The sequence below is a fragment of the Echinops telfairi genome, unplaced genomic scaffold (assembly GCF_000313985.2).
Source record: "Echinops telfairi isolate 266 unplaced genomic scaffold, ASM31398v2 ScPeMD7_7422;HRSCAF=8460, whole genome shotgun sequence".
Taxonomy (NCBI): domain Eukaryota; kingdom Metazoa; phylum Chordata; class Mammalia; order Afrosoricida; family Tenrecidae; genus Echinops; species Echinops telfairi.
The window spans coordinates 3,468,558-3,489,774 of record NW_022111322.1 but is presented as its reverse complement, the minus strand read 5'-3'; the positions used below and the strand labels follow the sequence as shown (position 1 = coordinate 3,489,774).

The following is a 21,217-nucleotide window of genomic DNA, read 5'->3' as shown; positions in this document are numbered from 1 at the left end:
GAGAAAAGCCACTCGTACACTTGAAGTTTTTCCCATAGTGCTATCCTTGTAAGCTGTACTCAGTATCACAACAATTAATTGCAGCATTTTTCCTGAGCAGGAAACAAAATTTCACAGCCTCACACTGTTCTCATAAATCGACCATCACAAAAAATGAAGTTGGGGCCAAACTGCTTTTATGAAAAAAAGTCACTGTGACCAGAGAGAACCTTCCCAGGCAATGCCACTAGAAGCACTAACTCAGAGTGAGTTGATGGATACTCACCTAGTGAGAAAAATGTGTATTATGAAAGCTCCTGCCAGCAGAGCTTTTTTTTTTTTTTTTCTTCCCCGTTTTGGGGGGGGTGCCCCCTTGTATCTGTTAGTACTTCTATGTCGCCCTCAAATGGCAGAATTCAAACTCAGTTTTACTGAAGAGCCAAATGAATTCAAGTTCTCCTAATGTTTAATTAGGCTGAGGGTCGCTTTATGATCTAGGGATAATGATATTTTTGAGCTGTGTTTGGATTGTTTTTCCCTGAAGTTGTTTTCAGCATAATGGCCAAAGACGGGATGAGAAAACCAGGCAAACCTAAGAAACGTTTAATATATTCCTTTTTACTTCTTAAAATGTACTGCTGCTTAGAGGAACCTCATTCACTTTATGTCACAAATGTTTAGAAAAGGTTATCAAAGACTTGTAAGTGATAGTAAACCATCTATGAAGAGGTATATAATTTAGAACATGTCTGGAAATAAAACATAACCTTTTTATTCTTATGCCCTAGGCTCTGAAAGTGAATGCATTGGGCACTTTAAGTTAATATTTTCTCTTCTCCGAGTCCATGGAGCTGGTCAAGTACAGCAATTGGCCTTAGAGGTAAAAAGAATTATGTACTAAAGCATGTGTTTTATTCTAGTAGAATGACTTTAAAGCCATATGAATATGTTTTTTAAATGTGAGTTTCAAAGAGAATACACACAGTGTTGTTCAAGTGGATTCCTTTTTTGTGATCAATGTCTGCCATGCCTCTTAATTTGAGTTGCACAATGTCATGTGGTGTGGTTTAGGGAATAGGCTTTATTCTGGAAGCTTAGAAGGTCAACGGGGTGTGTACTTGGGGGGTCCATGATTCTTATTCCACAGAGGGGCCTGCTGAGGCGAGGGCATAGCTGGAGCCACATTGTGGGTTTGCGATCCAGAAGATGGATCTTGTCTCGGCCCGCATTTACTCTTCTCTAAGTGTAACTCTTAAGCAGCCTTTTCACTGAGAATGCCAAGTAGTTGCCTGAGGGATGTTGTGACAAGAATGTCTAGAAAAGCCAGCTCCCTAGAGCCTGTGGGCTTTGTGGCCTGGGGGTGAGGGAGGGGAGGGGACAGGGTCCTGAGAGAGTTGGAGCCGCCTCCTTCAAAAGGAATGTGAAATCAGCAGTCCAGTGGAAAGCTGTCTGGGTTGCAGCCTCTTCCTCTGAAAGAAAAAGTTAGTCTTTGTCACAGCTGATTCACTGACCAGATGACTCAGAGTACGTCACCCAGAGTCATTGTCTCAGATGAGCCTGCTCATTTTAACACATACAGCTTGGAGTGGACTCATTTCAGCCCTGCAGTAACAGGATCAGTAGTTAATGAATGATTTGTGTGATGTGCTCTTAGGTAGCATTTGGTTTCAAACAGGTTTTTGATACAGTAAGTGTTTAATTGGCCAAAACGTTTAAAGCATGTATTCTTTGGATTGAAACCCATTCTTTCTTAATTCCTTTAAGCACCTAGTAACTTTCAAAATAAACCTTATGAAATCTTGAACACATTGCTTTGGGACACAGGTCTAGGGTTTAAGTTAATTGATGTTGATCTTTAAACATACAAAAGTTATACTTAAGAGGCCATTCTCTTTGTAAGAATATGCCTCTTTCTTTATAATGTAAAGGTTAGTTCTGTCTATTGTGCTGGGGACTGAAGATATTTTTTCCTCTCAAAGCAGTTTTTCCAATAGTACAGTGTATCTTCAGTTCTAGAGCCTGACCTGGCCTGGCGTAGGATTGAAGCCCTCTTATAAGCTTCAACCCCAAACTAAACCAGCCCCACTGCTGTTGATTGTCACTCTTAGTGACCCTATAGGACAAAGCAGGATTGCTGTAATTTTTATGCCAGTCTACTGCAACACCTTTCTCCCATGGAGCAGTAGTGAGTTCGAACCGCAGGCCTTTCAGTAAATATTGTGCGTATTTTTTATTCTCATAAAATCAAAGAAATAAAGTTAATCTTTTAAAAGTAAATTGTTTTCTACAAATTGAATGTTTTGTTCTTCAAATTTTTTTCTCTTTTGTAAAAAGCATAAATGACTAGCTTGATATAGGTCCAAAATTCTTTCAAAAGCTTTTTAATACTCTACTGATTAATTTTCAGGTTGTGAATATAGTGACGTCTAACCAAGATTGTGTCAACAGTATTGCTGAATCAGTGGTTTTATCCAATTTACTGGCTCTTCTTCATTCATTGCCATCAAGTATGTATATCCACTGAATTTGGCAGCCATCGTGGGGAGGAATCACATACATGATACAAAACCTTGGACATAAGTCATCCTTGCTTACTTTTAGGATGTTTCAAGTGATGTAGTTTATGTTAGATTTGTCTTCCTAATTATTTTAGACAGGTTAATAAAATTGTGTTCCTTGTATCAGAAGTTGATGGTAGAAGTCCAGAAACATTGTAAAGCATTCTCAAAACTTAAACTCACTGCTATCAAGTCGATTCCAAATTACAGCAGCTCAGTGGGAGAGGGGAGAGCTGCCCTTGTGGGTTTCTCTGTATAGTAATAGAAAGCCTTGTATTTTTCCAGAGATGTGACTGGTGGGTTTGAACTGCTGACCGTGTGATTAGCAGCCCAGTACATAACCAGTACACCACCATCGCTCCTATTATATAGCATTAGAAGAGTAAAAGAACATAGGATTTGCAGTGTAATAAATATAATGTACACATGAGCAATTGCAAAATGATTAGTATTCCATGGTTTTTAAAAAACACTTAATATTAGATGTTTTAAACAGCATGCTTACGCTTGTGTTCAGCGTAGAGTTCAATTCTGCATAGTTTATGTTTCATGCTGGTCGAGACTGTTTTCAACAAGATGAAGTCAGTTTTTAAAAATATGTAAACCCGATTTCTTGAATATAGTCTGCACTGATAAAGGCATAGGCCGTAGAATTGGTGTAGCTTAGCATATAGAAGCAGTAAAGAGCATTGAGCAGCCATACCTGACTTCTGGCTTCCCTCGTGCAGTGAGTCAGGGGTCAGCTATCCCTCCACAGCCCATCCTCCTTTACCTGGTCTTACATTAGCTGTCGCTCTTCCCTCGGCACTCTACTTCCATCCTGGGCTCGATAAATTTGTTGCAGTGGCTGCTCAGAACTCGCAGACTAAACTCACAGTCATGACGATTTATAGGGAAATTAATTGGTTGCTTTGATCAGGATCAGTAAACAGTAAGAATACAGTCCTTGGTCCACAGCAACACGTCTCCTCAGCCAGCAACCAAGTCTTTCTCCAGTCTCCAGCCTCTCAGTCACATGGTCCTTTGGTCTCTGCTGTCAGCCTGGCTCGTTTGCTCTGTCCTATAGTCTCTGTGCCAGTGTCTGATGTCTCTGGAATTAGCCTCCACCATTTCAGACAGAAATCTTTAATGTGCTCTTCTTATGGTCCTGGGCTTTCTCCATGTTTTGATGGAGGTGTGAATGTTTTGTTTTTTAGTAGACTATACCCCCAAGGGAGCAAAGGGTGTGACATGGTTAACACCCTCTACTGAGGTCAAGACAATCCCACCCTAATCCTACTCATTAATGTAGCCGAGAATGCCCACCAAAATGGGACTAACGCCATAGGCATACAGTCCATAATTATATCACATAAGGAATTACAGCTAGAAAGGACATTTTAATTAATTACAACTCAGTAGCTATGCTAGAACCAACTTTGCGATTGCTTTTCGAAGGCAGGATTCTTGAGTGTTTAGGCTATTATCACTCTAACCTCACCTTTCCGTATCAGAGCTTTTACTTAGTTGGTCCTGGCCGCCCCTTGGAAGTGCTTTCGTCTTGCCTTCAAGTCTGCCCTGTCCTTGGGAGCGGGAGACCCAGCTCCTCCATGCCTGGATCATGCTGGGTGTTTCACGTATGTTTAGTGAATGGAATGGAGCTGAGTTTTCATTCAAGAGTTTTGGTATGCCTGGATAAATGACATTGAAATAGCTCTCGGAGATGTCAACTTTGAAAAGTGATTTTACAAATTATTTCTGATATGTCTTCAACCATTGCAGTCAAGTTGAATTCCAACCCATAGCTACTATAGAGCAGCCGAACAGTCCCATGGGTTTCCGAGGTGATTGTCTTTAGGGAAGTAGACAGTGGCAGCATCCTCTCATGCGGTGACTGGTGGGTTTGAAAGGCCAGCGTTTCAAACCGTAGTAGCCAAGTGCTTTAACCACTGCACCTGTAGAGCTCCTTGTTTACAGCCTTGGTTGGTTTTTATCTTTTCTTTATTGGTTTTTCGGTAGCTTTATGAAGCTTCAAGCAATGTTAAAATTAAACTAGTTGGTGAACCAAGCAGAGAATGCTATAGAAATCATAGTTTGAAAGTATAATTTTATACCCATTCCTGACTAGTCTAATCAGTATTTTAATCTTATAAGCAAAACAGTTGATATGTGGATGTCTTGGCCTACAGTGCTGTGATTTATATTTTAGACTAAATTACCTGTCTTACAATGTTTGCTAAGGGATGTTAAATACATGAAGTCTATAACCTTCTGTTGCCCTGTCTTAGTCACTGGTTTCCTCTGAAACTCAGGTCAGAACCGTGGTGGATGTGGTGGTGTTTTTCTTAGAGATCTCCTTTTTAGTGTGTGTGCTTCTGTGTTCACAGCCCTGCCCAGCTTACAGCCTTTTTGCTTTGTTTACAAATTTAGTGGCCTTTCTTTTGTTTGTTTAGATCAATAGTTCTCAACCTGTGGGTCGCAACCCCTGTAGGAATTGAACGACCCTTTCACAGGGGTCACCCAATTCATAACAGTAGCAAAATTGCAGTTATTAAGTAGCAACAAAAATAATTTTATGATTGGGGGGTCACCACAACATGAGGAACTGTATTAAAGGGTCTAGGCATTAGGAAGGTTGAGAACCACTGGGTTAGACAACTTTGTATTATAAATTAGGTGATTTCACATTTCAGATCATGAACTTTGCATTCAATAGTCTAAACGCTGTAGTAGTTCACCCCTCCTACTCACAGCTCCGCCCGGTGGACCACTGTCCTCCATTTCATCCAAGCCAGCACCCGTCAGCAGTGCATCTCCTTGCCCTCCCCTCCAACTCCTGCCCTCCCCTCCTTGAAACTTCTGCAGCCTATTGCCTTTGATATGAAAGTCTTTATCTGTCGGTTTGGGTTTTTTTTTTTTTCTTTCCCTCTTATAGCAGTAATCCTATATAATATTTATTGTCTTTTGTGCTTGGCTAATTTCTCTCAGGTTCATCAATATCTTGCGGTACTTCGTGGTTTCATCATTGTTTATTAGCAGTGCATAGTATTGTGTGTGTGTGTGTGTGTGTGTGTATACACCAAAGCCTTTTTTGTCTTTTCTTTTTCGATGGGCATTTAGGCTTTTCACATCTTTATTATTAGCAGTTCTTCCAGCCTTTTGTTCCTGTTCTCTCTTTGCCAACTCTTTACTCTTGTGCCATCTGTCTGTCATTGGACTCTCCAAACCGAACTCCCTGCCATCAAGTCAGTTCTAGCTCATCAGGACCTTCGAGAGGAGGAAATCCACTAGCCCAGAATTCCCGTGTGTTGTATGGCAGTAGCGAGAGCCGAGAGGTGTCACAGGCTGTGTCCGGAAGAATGCTCTGATGTCGCAGAGTGGAGCAGTGTCTTTCACCTACTGCCTCCTCTCCGACCCCATTCCTCAAAAGACAGTATACCAGAGGAGATTATTAGTTGCTTGGTCAGAGTGACCCCTAGGAGGTGAGATGATGATTTTGAGTAAGTGCTGAACAATGATGAAAGGAAGTCAGTATGGCATAATGGATTTGAGTGTAGACTTTGCAATCTGACAGATCTGGTTACAAAACCCAGCAGTACTGTTCATTAACTGTGGAGCCTTGACCCCGTTACACTGCACCACTACTTTCTCATTCACCTTGAAAATACCTGTCTCTCTGGTTATGGTGAAGAGATAGTGTGATATCCTGTGAGGAATACCCTGTTCAGAGCCTGGCCCAGTAAATGTAACCAAAGGTGATGATGAAGTTTTTGAAATGTCTTTTATTCTTCAGGTCGCCAGCTTGTTCTGGAAACTCTGTATGCTTTGACGTCAAGTACAAAAATCATCAAAGAAGCAATGGCAAAGGGTAGTGTATGAAGTGCTTTCTCCGCTCATCAGTAAATATGAGGAAGTCTCCCCTCCCCTTTTTTAGTGGAGGGCTGCTTTGTGTAGTCTAATAATTACAAGAATATTTTGGAAGGCTACTAGTTAAAGTAGATAAATAAAATGGCATTGGGTTGAAACCTATTTTTATGTAAAATGAATTCTAATGAGAGAAGTCCTGTTCCTTATATAAGCATCACTTTGTTTTTTCCTTTGTAGGAGCTTTGATTTATTTATTGGACATGTTCTGCAATTCAACACATCCACAAGTTCGAGCACAAACAGCAGAACTTTTTGCTAAAATGACAGCCGATAAATTAATAGGGCCAAAGGTAAGCACAAGATAAGTCCTTGAAAGGAAATTTATTATTAAAGCTCTGCTACTTTGACTAATTGTGTCAAAGACAGTTTCCGAAGGCTGCCATGGTGAGGATAGGAAAATAATTTGCTGTGAGAGAACTTCATGTTCTTTTTCACCGAAAGTAGTAGGGAGATCATAGCGAAGTTAAATAAGTTTAGAAATGAAAAGACCAAGTATTAAGTGAGTCTAAGCAAGTCAAGCAGTTAATGTTAAACTTTTGTTTTAAGCTACGGGATAGTTAATGAATAAGAGATCAAAGGAACCATGAAAACGAATGTGTAACGAATAAGGAACCATGAAAAAGGATTGAGTTTTCTCAAATACGAAGCCTTCCAAGTATCGTTCAAAAAGATGATTTTGTTAAAATCCAAATGAATAATAATAACAACTCCAAATGCGATTATAAAAGAGATGAAGCTGTTGGCCTGGCTTAGTAAGGCTGTGGTCTGACATTGTTGGCAAAATAGTTTTATGAATCACAGTCTCCCTACTACTGCCTTAGTTTAATGATTATGGACCCATTGTGTATAAACCTGAGCTTTTTGGCTCCACAGTAAGGAAAATAAAATAAATTCCCTCTAAGGTCCTCTTCTGGTTTCAGTGCTGCTTTGATACGTATTTCTCTGAGCTTTGTGAGAATTCATTGCTAGGGACAGGAGGATGGACCACAGTGAAAGAGACCAGCTTCAGTGAGTAAAAGATATCTGATTGTGTTCTCTACATAGCTGAGGCCTCTGTAGATTTGAATTGTGTCTTGGCATGGTGCTGTCAACACATGGAGGAGTATTGGAAGACATTTGTGAACTGCCTTGCTAAAATCCCCCTGCAGGAATTACTTCATGCATAACAAAATGCCCTCCTGTGAGAGCCTCAGAGCCCTTTTTTCTTCCAGGAACAGTTGGACTTTTCTTAAGCAACTGGCAGTTTTATTTTATGATGCTCCATATCATATAATTGGAATTGTTTCCTGCAGCAATGAGGAAGACAGGATTGGCAGGGGAGGCTTATAGGAGATGAGATTTTAGTATAGACTTGAATGGCATAAAGGAGATAGAACCATGTCAAGATCTGTGGGGAAAATGTAACCTTCCGAACCTTCAGTTCCCTTTGTCCCATGGCACACTTAATGATTTTCAGTTTTTGTTTCCTTGGGTGTTGGCTGCCTTTTTCAAAGCTACTTTTAAAATCCCTTTTGGAAAAAGACTCAATCTATAACATAAAGGAGTGTGACAAAATACAGTAGAAAATGAACGTAAGACACAAAGGCAGCATGAGAACAATTTGGATTTAGGGGGAGGGCTAGAGGAGCAGGCCAGCTCAGGCATTCTGGGAAGAGGGAGCAGCATGTGCAAGGCTAGCACCTTGTACGCAAGTGATGCTGAATGAATTTCTTCAGTAGGAGGGTGGGTTGGTGCACAGAGGTGAAGTGGGAAAGGTAAACGGGCACATCATGATAAGTCTTGGTAAAGTCACTGTTGCAAAAACCAGGATTTAGCTTTTCTCTCACTCAAGAACGATTAGATAAAGATAACAGCTGATAGCAAAACACAAACCACAGCCACCGTCTTGCTGTTTACCAGTGCAAAGCAAACCACATACCGAGATGTTTCTGATGGTTTCGTCTGTGTATCTGACTGCCCTTCCCAAACATTTTCCTGTAGGTTCGGATTACATTAATGAAATTCCTACCAAGCGTTTTTATGGATGCTATGAGGGACAACCCCGAAGCTGCTGTACATATTTTTGAAGGCACCCATGAAAATCCTGAGTTGATTTGGAATGACAGTTCCAGAGACAAAGTGTCCACAACAGTTAGGGAAATGATGCTCGAGTAAGTACAGTGTGGTTCTGGATGGCCTTTAGGTGCAGTTGCTGGAAAGGGCAAGGGTTTCCCTTCCCAACTTAGTCATCACCTTGGTAAGACTGGTGCTGCAGGCCAACCAACATAGGGTCTATGATGTATGACTAACCTTCGATGTCCCGCTGCCCCCTTTTTTCCTAGGCACTTTAAAAATCAGCGAGACAACCCTGATATAAACTGGAAGGTAAGATCAACTGCATTAAAAAGAAGAAATGTTATAATCTACTCTTTGGGGTTTTTTGCTCTTGCTTTGTTGTTGTTTGATTTTTGTATAAAAACTTCCTCTGAGTCAGTTTATAGTCTGTCCTTAAAGCGCTAGGGTACTTCCCAGAGAAATAGGCTTTTAATATAAAAGGAACACTAATTTTTGAAGGAAGTAATCGATAAAACTGTTCTTTCTGAATTTTATTAAAAGAAATTGTAATAAGTTTTAAATCATTGTCATTAGATTATTTGAATGGCAATTAGGCACGAATTTAATTTCATATACATTCTTCAATGTGATTTGCATATCTTGTTTCGTGTACACTGGTGATGATACTGTGATTCTTTTTCCATTTAAAGTTGTCAGAAGATTTTACTGTGGTGTTTGGAGAAGCAGAGGGGGAACTTGCTGTTGGAGGAGTTTTCTTGAGAATCTTTATTGCACAGCCAGCTTGGGTTCTAAGGAAGCCTAGAGAATTTCTTGTTGCACTGTTAGAAAAACTGACGGAGTTCCTGGAGAAGAACAATCCTCACGTAAGTGTCAGTCATCAACCAAACAGTTCCAGTTGTCTGCTAAGGATACCGATAGTATTTTTGTGAAAACAGCATTCTCATTCAGCGTGCTCAATTTAGGAATCAGTTATCTCTGTCAACCATTGCAACCACATTTCAATTTAGATATCCCTGTGGATTTTTGTTTGGGGCATATTCAAAAGTCAGACGTGGTGTGAGGGTGATTTCTGAGCCAGAGGTAGAGGAGTCTGGAGATGTACTGCCACTGCCCGTTGTTTCCCCGCCCGTTGCGTCCCGCTCACGGGTTACTGGTTCTTTGCTTGGGAACCCACACTGAAGAACTTGTCAGCACAGCGGTGCTACAGGAAAAGGCTGTAGCCAGACAGCTTCTGGAAAGCTCTAGTGATTGAGAAGAACAGAGCCTTGGTTGGCTTAGTCAGTCAGAAACCTTGATAGTACTTAAGGTTTTGGTATTTGACCTTTAGATTGAAAATAATTGCACCATGATTAGGAGTTTGGAAGTTGAACAGGCTTGCTGTATCAGGACGATGAAGAACCTGGCGCTTTGTTGTTGAGTGTCCTGAATGCAGGTCCCAGCTCCACCACGCCCCAGCTCTGCAGTACCTGCTCCCTCTGACCCCGTGACCTCGTTTATAACATGATCCTAGCGCCTGCCCCTAGGGCTGAGTGAGGCTTTTAAGTGTTTAATACATGTACATTCCTTAGCATAATGTTTGGCACATACTGAGTGCTTAGAAAACATTAGCAAAACATTTCCGCCCCCTTCTTCCCCTCCCCCAATCTGAGTAGTGTGCCAAATATTGGCCTATGTCACTTCCCATCGTCATATCTCTTATCTCTACTAGGATTTTTTTAAGCACACACAGAGAAAATGAAACTTAAAAAGCTGAAATTTAGAAAAGGGAAGCATGTAACATTATCTTTCTACTTCATTGTACTCTCTGGAAATATCCAAATGTCCTGGATTCTTTAAGGCCTGTTATGCTAGAGGGGGCTCCAAAAAGTTTACAGAAAACTCCCTTGCACTTCCGTCTTCCACGAGCTGATGGTATATGAACTAGCCCTTTGCAATGTAATATCCACTCTGAGGGGTCCAGTAGGTCAGAGGTAAATAATACACCTGCCTTTTCCTGGTTTATGATGCTCTCTGATAGGGCATTGTGATACTATTGCTTAAAGATTTCTAGCAATATCTTTTGGGAGTAGTTCTCTTAATCCTGCAATTGAAATGAGTTGTACGCTGACCAGTGAGGCGAGCACTTAACAGTCCTCTTATAAAGAAAGGCAGGGAGCTGTTTTCAAGTGTCAGCACTTCGAACCTGTGGATCTAGTTTGAGCACCAAAGAATTGCTGTTCCTCATTTGGTATTTTTCACACCCTCTTTTTCAGGGGGACACTCTGGAAACTCTGACAATGGCAACCGTGTGTCTCTTCAGTGCGCAGCCCCAGCTGGCAGATCAGGTCCCCCCATTGGGCCATCTTCCCAAAGTCATCCAGGCGATGAACCACAGGAACAATGCCATTCCTAAGAGCGCCATCCGGGTCATCCACGCACTGTCTGAAAACGAGGTACTGGTTTTGTGTGTATTTGGTAGCTTATCAGGCTCCGGAACTTAGCCATGTTTCCTCTTCATGACTCATGTATGAAGTGTAAGTTCCCTTTCTGCACATGAACCCCATGATATTTTAACCATTTTAAAATCTGTTCAAAATGACTAATAGACTGAATTTAACTGAGTTCATTATGACAACTGAGATGAATGTGGGTTTTTTCATTTATTTTTACAGTTATTTGCTGTCCTGTATTAATTATTGCTACCCTACAGGTAACCTTCTCTTTCTTCTTTTTGGGGGTCACTTAGCTGTGTGTTCGAACCATGGCGTCTCTAGAGACTATTGGCCCACTGATGAATGGAATGAAAAAGCGAGCAGACACTGTTGGTCTTGCCTGTGAAGCAATTAACCGTATGTTCCAGAAGGAGCAGAGTGAGTTAGTAGCACAAGTAAGTGACTTTCTAGATTCAGATAGAGCAGATAAATAGCTTGTCACTTTTTAGGACTGATTTGGTTTCCTGTAGGTTTGCTGGAGAGAGAGCGTTCTGAGTTGGTGCATGTGTGATTTTATATAATTACACACACACTCATATACGTACGCACACAGCAAAGGGGAGCCAGAATTACTTTGGTGATCTTTACATTTTAACTTTCATCGTCTCCTGAGCATTTATCCTTCGTTAGTAAAAAATGCTCAATGTTTCAGAAAGATTTCTTATGAATCTTTGTTTCTTAGGTACTGATTAGGAAACATGTAAAGATTTTTCTTGGATTGTTTGGCAATCTGTCCCCCTAATAGTACATGGTAGATGCAGTGCAGAACAGACACTGAAGGAACAAAACATGGTGAATTTTAAAAGACTTGCAAAAGTCTTCTTTCTAAAATTCAGTTCTGTAACTGGATCTCTCTTGGTATCACAAATCCTTCAGTAGCTCCTCACATCCTTAGCCTCAGTCCAAGTCCCTGCCCGTTTGTTTTCTGCTTCCTGCTACATCTCCCACCCTTGCACAGATGGAGGCATTGGTACTTCTAGTCATATCCCAAGGCGATGCTGGATCCCCCGGAGTTCCGCTGTAGAGTTGATTTGGAGTGTTTAGTTTGGCAAGTGTGTGAGCGAGTGTGCTACCAGAGGATGACCCTGTGGCCTAGAGAAAGACACTGCAGCCTCACAGAGCTGATGTAAGAACTAAGTGAGGTAATGTAGGAATGTGGACATCTTAAAGAGAGGCACACTAAAAATGTTAGCTGCCTCCTCCTTGTCCTTTTGAGTTTCAGAGTGGATAGTGAAAGTAGTGTGGTACCCAATTACTGTTCATCTGGCATTATGCTGATGGGAAATGTAAGTGGATGCAAAGATTGGTGTTGGAAGAAAATATGAAAAAGAGCAATAAGGTGTTTCAGATCTTGTTGCCCATTCGTCTTGTGATCGGAACAGGCAGCCCATTGTAGGGGCTGGAAACTCAGGTTCCAGAGTTACAGCCATGGGTCCAGATTCAGATTCTGTCATCACCCAGCCCTGTGACTAACCCTCCTCCACCTTCCAGCCAGTGAATTGTGCTTCTCGAATGCTTTAGGCCAGGTTGACGAGTGAAAAAATAAAGGATCCTCATATACCTGGAAGAAAGAGCTTTAGATCAAGAAGTAATTATATATCAAGAAACATACCAGCCCAGTAAGTCCGATACTAGTCCATGATCCCTCTTCAGACTCACTCAGCCACGTACAATGATGCAGAACACAGGAAGCTCACGGGTCAGTGGGCACAGACTCAGGTGCATCCAAGGTCCGTGGAGACATGAGAGGGTTCTGGCGGCTTTCAGGGTCAGTGGCAGAGTCGTGGCAGGCAGGAAGGCAGAGAGGTGAGAGAGAGTCCCAGGTTCTGCCGTTGTAAGAAGGCCAGACCCCCAAAGAGACACCATCAGGCTGTGACTTGATTGACAGGTTGGATTCCACCTCTTCACTTTTATACATCTTCAAGTTGACATAAAATCATCTAACCCATCTGATAATAGTACCAGCCTCATCGGGTGGTTGGGAAAGTTACATAAACTAATGTATGGTATTTAGAATAGCAAATGCTATTAAATAGTAAGAGTATCGTTATCATTACTTACTTTAAAATCTTAACTATCTTGGGTCAAAACTGTGAGAAGCAATTGAGCAAATGGTTGCTCTTCTTCCAGGAAAAATTCTTCAGGTGAAAAGTATGTCCTGAGTGGATGGTATACTTTTTATAGTTTGTTCTTATAATCTTACTGTGTTCTTCTAGGCTCTGAAGGCAGACCTGGTCCCATACCTCTTAAAATTACTTGAAGGCATTGGCCTTGAAACTCTGGACAGCCCTGCTGCCACTAAGGCTCAAATTGTGAAAGCGCTCAAGGCGATGACTCGAAGCCTGCAGTATGGAGAACAGGTGAGTCTGCACAGAGACGGCTCGGAGGGGCCGTCGGCCACACTGTACGAGAGGGTCTCAAGGTTAAAAGATATTGGTGTTCTCCCCCCCGCACATTTTGAAGTCCACTCACAGGCACACAACCAGAATCTAGCCCACAGTGATCTGTGCACCTTTGGTCAGGGTCCACTTCTGTGCTGCTGCTGACTGTAACAGGAGCTGATCAGCAGGCCGTGGGTGGGGGTGGGGGTGAGGGGGGGCCTTGAATAATTGCTTCATAAGAAAAGCACGCACCACATTCTCAAGGGGTCACTCGAGCATTGCTTTTCCTTCCTTCCTTCCTTCCTTCCTTCCTTCCTTCCTTCCTTCCTTCCTTCCTTCCAAAACCTTGTTATTGGGAGCTCTTACAGACATGACACCATTCCACAGTGCCATCACATTGAGCAGTCTTGTACAATTGCGACTGTAATCCATTTCAAAACATTCTCTTCCTTTTTAAACTCTTGCTGTCAGCTCCCCTGAGAGTTCCTTTTCAGTGTACTTGTGGCGTGCTGTGACACTGCAGGCAACGAAAGCATATGGCTCCACTCGGCGTGAAGGCCTGAGTGCTGGAGAAAGAATGCTGACTTCCAGCTCCAGAGGTTACTGTTGGGGGATGACAGCCATCTGTCTTTATTACCCACCTGTTAGGTCACTTTAAAAGATGCAGAACATCGTTTGTCACTCCTTACCCTCATTCTTTGTTAGCACTTAAGTAAGTGTTTCCTTTTTTGTGGTGACGTATTTCTATATTGATGTATTTCTGTTGTAGGTGCTGACTTCATGCCGGCCCTGTAATTTAATTTCCCTCTTCGATTTTATTCTTACTGCTGAATCCTAAGTGGGCCTCATCCAGCATCACTATGTACTTCCACCGTCTAATGCTCTTTCTATGGGTTTAAGTTTACGTCAGCCAAAGCCTTCCTTCCAGTGTGTGTGTGTGTGCTTCAAGTAAAGAAACATTGTTATGCCAATATTAGCATTGGAGCAATTAAAAATGCATAAATGCAGAAGGGCACTGTTTTTGGTCACAGTCGCTAACTAGTGTGCTTACGGCGTCATCTGTGGCTTTTGCCTATGGGTTGGCAAGCACAGTCACTCCTGTATGTCCTGTGCAGGCCATGTCTGCCCTCTCCCCTAGGCCTCAGCATGTCTGTTAATGAAATTAGTCTTTATCCTTATTGTATTCCTTAACTTGGTCATATTCAAAGAGCTTACTTTTGTAGGTGAATGAAATCCTGTCTCATTCTTCAGTCTGGAGCGCCTTCAAAGATCAGAAACACGATTTGTTCATTTCTGAGTCACCAGCAGCAGGGTACCTCACAGGTAAGCCACACTTGGCTGGTTACACACAGACACTTGCCAGAAGCCCCTGGGACCTTCCTGTTGGGGGGGCTTGGCTAGACACTGCCTTCAGAGTGTTTCCCAGGCTGTTTGTTGAGCTTCGTAGGGGCTGTGCGGGCACTCGCAACAGCTGTGCTCTGAGTAGTCCCTGACTTTCGCGCACAGCGTGCTAACTATTGTGGTGAGTGTGTGCTGACTAAAACCTGCTTGTACTTGGCTCAGCTTTGAGCCAATCAACTAGTGGTGCCAAGTGTTATACTTGGACCTTGTGTGTATTAAAATGTCTTTCTTAAATATGTAAAACCTAGATGAGACCAGTATCAAAAACATGTATGTATTCTCCATTTCTGTTGAATAACAACAGACTGATGCTCTAAATATGCATAGTCATCTGTAAAATATTTTTCTTATAAGTTCCCAGTAATGGATCTGTGGTTTTCACTAACTATTTAGGGATTGTTCTTCCAGGGGGAAAATATTATGGGTACTATAAAAGAAAAGACATTTTACTACTTAGGGATCAAAAGATACTAAACCATTGGCGTTTGAGACGCTACCCACGGACACACCCCTAGTCTAGAGCACTGGTGCTCTCATTGGCTCTGTTAGGAAGAAAACCTTTGCCCTTGGAAATCAACCCTAGGACTCCAAGGTGGGTCTTTATCATTGGCAGGAGTCGCTCTGCACCCTCCTCTCACCAGTGATGATGTTGGTAAACTAAGGTGAAAAACTATTAACAGTACTCACATCAGTCCAACTGTTTTAACAATCCTGATTCCTTCTACGGCATTTATAAATCTTGAAGACAATCTCTGTTTTTCAAAAATGGAAATTGTGGAGGGAGTTTAACCTGATTGGTCTGAAATTTAGACTTGGTTTGACACTGCTGCTGTGTCCTTCGTGTGACAACTTCAGTAGGAATCCCCTCACGGTGGTAGTTGAAGCAGAGGCCAGACATTGACAGTGTGTGGTGCTTTGGCCCATCGGTCACGTGTGAATGTGAAGGAAGTGTCTTCGGTTTGACTTCTCACTCTCCCACCACCCGTTTCCTAGGAGGGTTATGGAAAGAAATACCTAGCCTGGGTCTTAGTCTATCCCATATTGTTCTTCCAAATCTGGCTTAATGCTATCATTTCTAGATAGAAAGGAATATATTCTTAAAGTGAAAACACTTACCTCTTTATTTATACTCTTTTTCCAAAAGTTCACATACTACATATTCATGGCATTACTTTCCTTATGCTGTATATAAAGATGATCTGATTAGAAAATCTTCTTTTTTCTAACTTTAAGTAAACTTAAAAGTTGGCTCTGATGGATAGTAGCAGGTAGATTCTAGACTTTCCTATTAGGAGCCCAGGTGGCATGGTGGTTAAAGCACTAGGCTGCTAACTGAAAAGTGTCCATTTCAAACCCTACAGCTTTTCCACAGGAGAAAGCTGTGACAGCCTGACCATGGAGATTAGCGCCTTAGAGACCCTGTGGGTGGGAGTCAGGGTGCGAGTCCGAGTCTGCTTCGGTTTAAGCTTCCCTCCTGAAAGGTGGGATCTTCTCTTTGTTCTCCATTGTACGTAACACTCATTGACTTGACGTGGAGGAAGAAGGATCACAAGTGGCGTCTGCCGTAGGGACAGGCTACGGACCAAAGTCCCTGGACTTAGAACACGGAAGAGACGGGGTTTATTCAGAGACACAGGCTTCTTCAGAAATCACGTTCTCCCCGCCCCCACCCCCTGGAAATCCCTTCCTAACTCTGGGGAAGGTGCAGGCAGTAAAGTTTTCTTTTTCTCCTTGGCTCCCTGGGGTGGTTTCTGAGTGAGGTGTGAGAAGGAGCAGTGGGAAAAGACAAGGGATAGGAAAGAAGAAAAGTTGGGATTTACAAATATCTTCACATCCTTGGGCCAGCAAAAGGGGCCGAGTTCCAGTGAACCTGGTGAAGGTGGTATAAATCTGGCTTTGGAAGAGGCTCGCAGCCATTCCAGAGGGTGCTGCTGAGCCCTGCAAGCAGGGCCACACTGACTGAGGCTCTGGAATTTCCCATCGTTTACCCACCACGAATCCAGAATGTTCTTGGCTTGAGACATCAGTTGGTTGGGAAGATGGTCCATCTTGAGACGCTGTGCTGAAGTGTGAAAGCTCCTAACTTGGCAACAGTCGAAATGAGGGTGTGACTTGCTTGCCCAGTGTTTTCTGTTTGCTTTTCCACCGGTGTACTGTGGCATGTGTATGATAATAAGCAGGGTAACTTGTTCCAGGACAGATTAAAAAACCCACGTTACGGAACCCCATTTTATAACGTTGTGTTGAATTGCAATTTGATTAAAGTAGGGTTTATCCCACCTTGCCTGCATTTGTCAGGTACTGTAGACTGTACCCTGCCACCCCCACCCCCACCTCACCCTCTAGTCAGGCTGCAGGTTAGGTCGAGCTGTGAGGATACACATCCTCCTAGATACCGTCTGCAACTGGGTTTAGCAAGGAAGTGGGTCTTGCCTAGGAGATGGTTAGAGATTTGTAAATGTTCATTGCTACTGCAAAGTAGGGTGAGCGAACGACCAAAAAGTACATTGGTGATGTGTCTCCCCCTGACTGCCAAGCAAATGCTGTTCGTTCATTCCTGTGTCAGCATTCAGGTTGGGTGGGGGTTGCTCCTAGGCAGGGTTACTCTGTGGCAGATTGAGGGGAGCCTGCCTAGTTTGTCTCTTGGTTTGTGTTGTGATACGTGGTTCATGTAAAGGGCCTTGCTGGGGTTGCTCATTACCTAAGGGCCCCTTTTTGAACTGTGGAGCAGTCTTGATGCCAACGAGCTCAAGGCCCTATAACAATAGCTTGAGCCGTGAAAATCCTCAAATAACCTCATCTAGGAAACCAGTAGCAAAAGAAGGAGCGGCAGAGAATGGGGCGCGGGCTAACCTGACAGTGCTCTTCAGGGCAGGGTTAGTGGTGCAGACTCTTTCTCTAGCGCTTGCCTTCTGGGCTCGTTAAAGGAGACAGGAGCAGTTGTCAGCTTCTCCTTCAGTGAGCCCACTGGTCTTCGCAGGACTGGTTTTTATTACTGTTTGATTCTCTTTCCATATCTGACCAGGATCACACGGTGTAGTGCGGGTGCTGTGAGCAGGTCCCCAGGGCCCATGCCGTTTAGTGTAGGCCACTGACTGCCAGGCAGGCCCGCTTTCTCCCACATTCCCACCTAGAGCTCTGCTGAGGCAGGCGGCTCACCACCAGCCTGGCTCCTTCCTCTCCTACTGCTGGGTAACCAGCCCGATTGTGTGGGCTTCTTGGTCAATTTTGCAGCTTCTCTCGCTCCTCGGGGAGCATCTGACACCTTGCACAGTGCCCCTGCACCCCCTTCTCAGGCTTCCCCTGACATTTCCCCAATGTTGCTGTGCTGCCCTCAGGAAAATGACCAGGCAGCCCCTCCAGGCCCATGGAGAGGCTAGTGGCAGCGGGGAGAGGTGTCCCAGACTGCATGTGCATACACATCCAGAGATTGATGTCTTTCCTGAAGACCCATATGGCAGAGCTAGAATCTGATGTTCCCTCTGGATCATCCTTCTGACTCACCGTGCGTTTAGATTGTGTCTCCAGAAGCCTGGCTTTCCTGCTGGCAGTGCCCTGGTGTCTCCAGTTTTTCTCATCCATCTCCAGGCCAAAGGAAGTGCCCACTTGTTAAGTGTAACCAACTTGAAAATGACTGTGTCCAACACATGTTGGTGTGGCTCCCTCACACTAAAGCATCTAGTGCTCAGAGCCCCGTGAATGTGCCCCCAGCACCCCTCAGCACACGCTCTGAGAAGCGCCACCTTAGCCCTTTCTCCACAGCACCATTGGTAGTTTGGTCACAGGACCTCATGCTCTGAGGTGATTTGAGTATGACTGGCGTGCACAGTCAAGGGCTTGGGAGCTAGACCCATCTGCAGTGTTTGGGCCACGTCCTCCGCCAGACCTCCTTTTATGTGTGTGTACTCTTGCTGCTGCTGCTGCTGCCCAAGGTTCAAGGAACAATCCGTTGGTAGGCAGTGATCTCACAGTGTGCTGGTCAGCGCTGAGCCTCACTCACTGTCAGAGAGCATGCGTCAGCCTGCTAGTCTTTTTCCTGAGCAGTCTGAGGAAGGCCTAGTATCCTGATTTGTTGAAGACAGGAAGTAAAAAAGGCTTTCTGTGGGCTCCCGGGCAGTGTTTTAATAGCAAGGAGAAATCCCTTTCACAAATAGAAATTTCCCAATGCCTTGGCATTTGGGCTGGCATCTGCGCAGCTCCGGCTAAGCAGTGCCTGGCCACGTAACTGCTCAATAGTGCGAGCCACTCCCTGTCCTCGGTGACAAGTGATTGTGAGATGAGCCGGAACTGTGGATGCTCTGTCCTACATCAGTCCTTGTTACGCCTTAGCCGACGTCAAACTGCTCTGCTGTTTGCACTTCCTCGTGACTTCCCTTGCTGCTTACATTTCTTTTTTCCCCCCAGGTGTGTCTCCTTCCCTTCTAACTGGCAGCAGCCCCCTTCACCTCAGGAGTGGGCTTTAGCACTGCTCTGCCAGGCAGCTTGCTAACTTCTGTGTAGCTCTCTGAAGCAGGTAGAGAACCGTTTTGCTCAATGCATGCCGCTTCCACTGCCTTTCCAGTCCTAAGCCTTTGGTGCTCATCAGCCGTTTGCCTTGTTTCCTATCCTTTGGGCTTTAGTATCTGCTCTGTATGCAGTGTCGTGCTACAGTGTTTTTGCAAGTCTGTTGTACAATGTGAGCTGTGTAACTAAATGTCCATGCAGCATTCAAACAAACGAGAGGACTGCATTGAATGGCCAGAGAGAACACCATCTTAATGAAGGCTGGCCTGTGTGGCATTTTCACGCAGCAGAGACTGTCGGAGCCCGTGGTGACATCCACACGGAGATCATGTTCTGAGTTTCTTCCTCGGAGACCACGATAGCAACGCTTGCTCATTTGGTGCGACTTGTGATAGCAGCATTTCCTTACGCCAAATGAAGTGTCTGCCGTGAGCGTGCGTGAAGTGTTGCTTTGGGAATGTCTTCAAAGCCTGTCCTTTGAATGGGCTGATGGAGTGTTGAGTTTCTTTCCTGTCTGTTCCCATAGTTTCCATTTGATGTAATTACCATTCACTGCCCAGAATTTTTTTTATTTTTTAAAGATTCCACTTCCCAGATGTGAGATGGAAAGAATTTTTCATATTTCCATCCCAATGTTACTATCCAATATAAACTCAGAAGTGATTTTTAACTGTCATGGAATAAAGGCAAAACATGACACTGGTGCTATGAGGCTGCTTGTTAAGGTGTCGCATCCCACTTTGAAAACTTTTGTAGTTGGTATCTGTTCCTCGTGGTGGGGGGCTTGGCCAGGTCGGGCTGTTTTGTCCGGACATCAGTGGTCACACAGACTCTGCTTGCTAGGTGCTGTGTGTCTCTTTCTCTCCAGCAGGACCTGGAGTTGCTGGCTACCTGACCTCGGGGACAACCTCATCAGTCATGTCTAACCTGCCGCCTCCCGTAGACCACGAGGCAAGCGACCTTGGCTATCAGACTTGAAATATTCACGAAAAACAAAAACCACAGGCCAGTGCCCAGTCCACATTCCTCCAGGCGATCTGTCGAAGCAAACTCTTACTGCCTTCCTCCTGGTTTCATGACAGTGTTATTCCTTTTTCTATAAATATATTTTTATTTAGGAAAACAGTCCGTGATTCTCATTGTATCAACGTGTAAGAAAGCACTCTGTGGGGACACAAGGATTTTTTTCTTGGTGTATGTAAGCACATTCTGTTCCTTTGTATCTGTTTACAAGACTGTGAATCAAAAAGACAAAACTTTTCTTCCTGGTTTTTATAATGTTTTTTCAAATTAGCCTGACTGTGGGGTTGAACTGCAGTCTACAGATTTTGGGCTAAGTCCCTTCTCCCGTCTCCTGCATCGAGTCTGCGTGGCCACACCACCCCTCCCTCCCCACCCCACCCCAACACGATGAGGTTTGTCCATGCCCTGTTCATCGGTCATGGGTCACCACTCTCCTCAATCATTAACTCTGAGGGCGCGGACAGCACACCCCGGGGTATATAACTGGCTTTACCAAATTGGGAACGGAGCTTGTGCAAAAATAATTAAAAGCAATGTCAAGATGTTATGTAAGAGATTGGTGTAATTGTGAAATGTTCTATACATTATCAAATATATAAAGCTTTCTATATTGAATGTACATTATACAGATCATTCATATGTGTACATAAAATTTTAAAAATAAAGGGAATTGACTGCTTTGATAATGAGATATCTTTGTTCAAGATGACTTTTTCCCACTGGAGACTTCATATAAATCTCTCCTCTCCTCTAAGAATTAAAAAAACAAAGGCTTTACCACAGGTTTACACTCCGTATGGACAGAGCTGATCATTCCTCATTTCCAGTGAGCAGTATTTCCGCCACATCTAAATTGCCCCGGGCAACTATCCTCTCATCTGTGGTCCATTCAGCATTCGAGAATGGCTCCAGCTCTTCGTAGATGCTTCCGTATGAAGTG

General features: G+C 43.6%; 1 protein-coding gene across 2 annotated transcripts in view; it reads left to right on the top strand.

The window, feature by feature from the left end:
* The window catches only part of DNAJC13 (DnaJ heat shock protein family (Hsp40) member C13), a 117,095-nt gene extending 96,127 nt beyond the window's left edge, over window positions 1–20,968 (top strand). For both annotated transcript variants that reach the window (XM_004715990.3, XM_030887705.2), the window contains 12 exons: window positions 768–859; window positions 2,387–2,486; window positions 6,310–6,384; window positions 6,621–6,733; window positions 8,424–8,593; window positions 8,765–8,807; window positions 9,188–9,361; window positions 10,751–10,930; window positions 11,224–11,364; window positions 13,186–13,329; window positions 14,574–14,673; window positions 20,126–20,968. In XM_004715990.3, the coding sequence (XP_004716047.1) occupies window positions 768–859; window positions 2,387–2,486; window positions 6,310–6,384; window positions 6,621–6,733; window positions 8,424–8,593; window positions 8,765–8,807; window positions 9,188–9,361; window positions 10,751–10,930; window positions 11,224–11,364; window positions 13,186–13,329; window positions 14,574–14,673; window positions 20,126–20,232 (1,439 nt within the window). In that variant the 3' untranslated portion in view covers window positions 20,233–20,968. The remainder of the gene's footprint in view (window positions 1–767; window positions 860–2,386; window positions 2,487–6,309; window positions 6,385–6,620; window positions 6,734–8,423; window positions 8,594–8,764; window positions 8,808–9,187; window positions 9,362–10,750; window positions 10,931–11,223; window positions 11,365–13,185; window positions 13,330–14,573; window positions 14,674–20,125) is intronic.
* The last annotated feature ends 249 nt before the right edge of the window (window positions 20,969–21,217 follow it).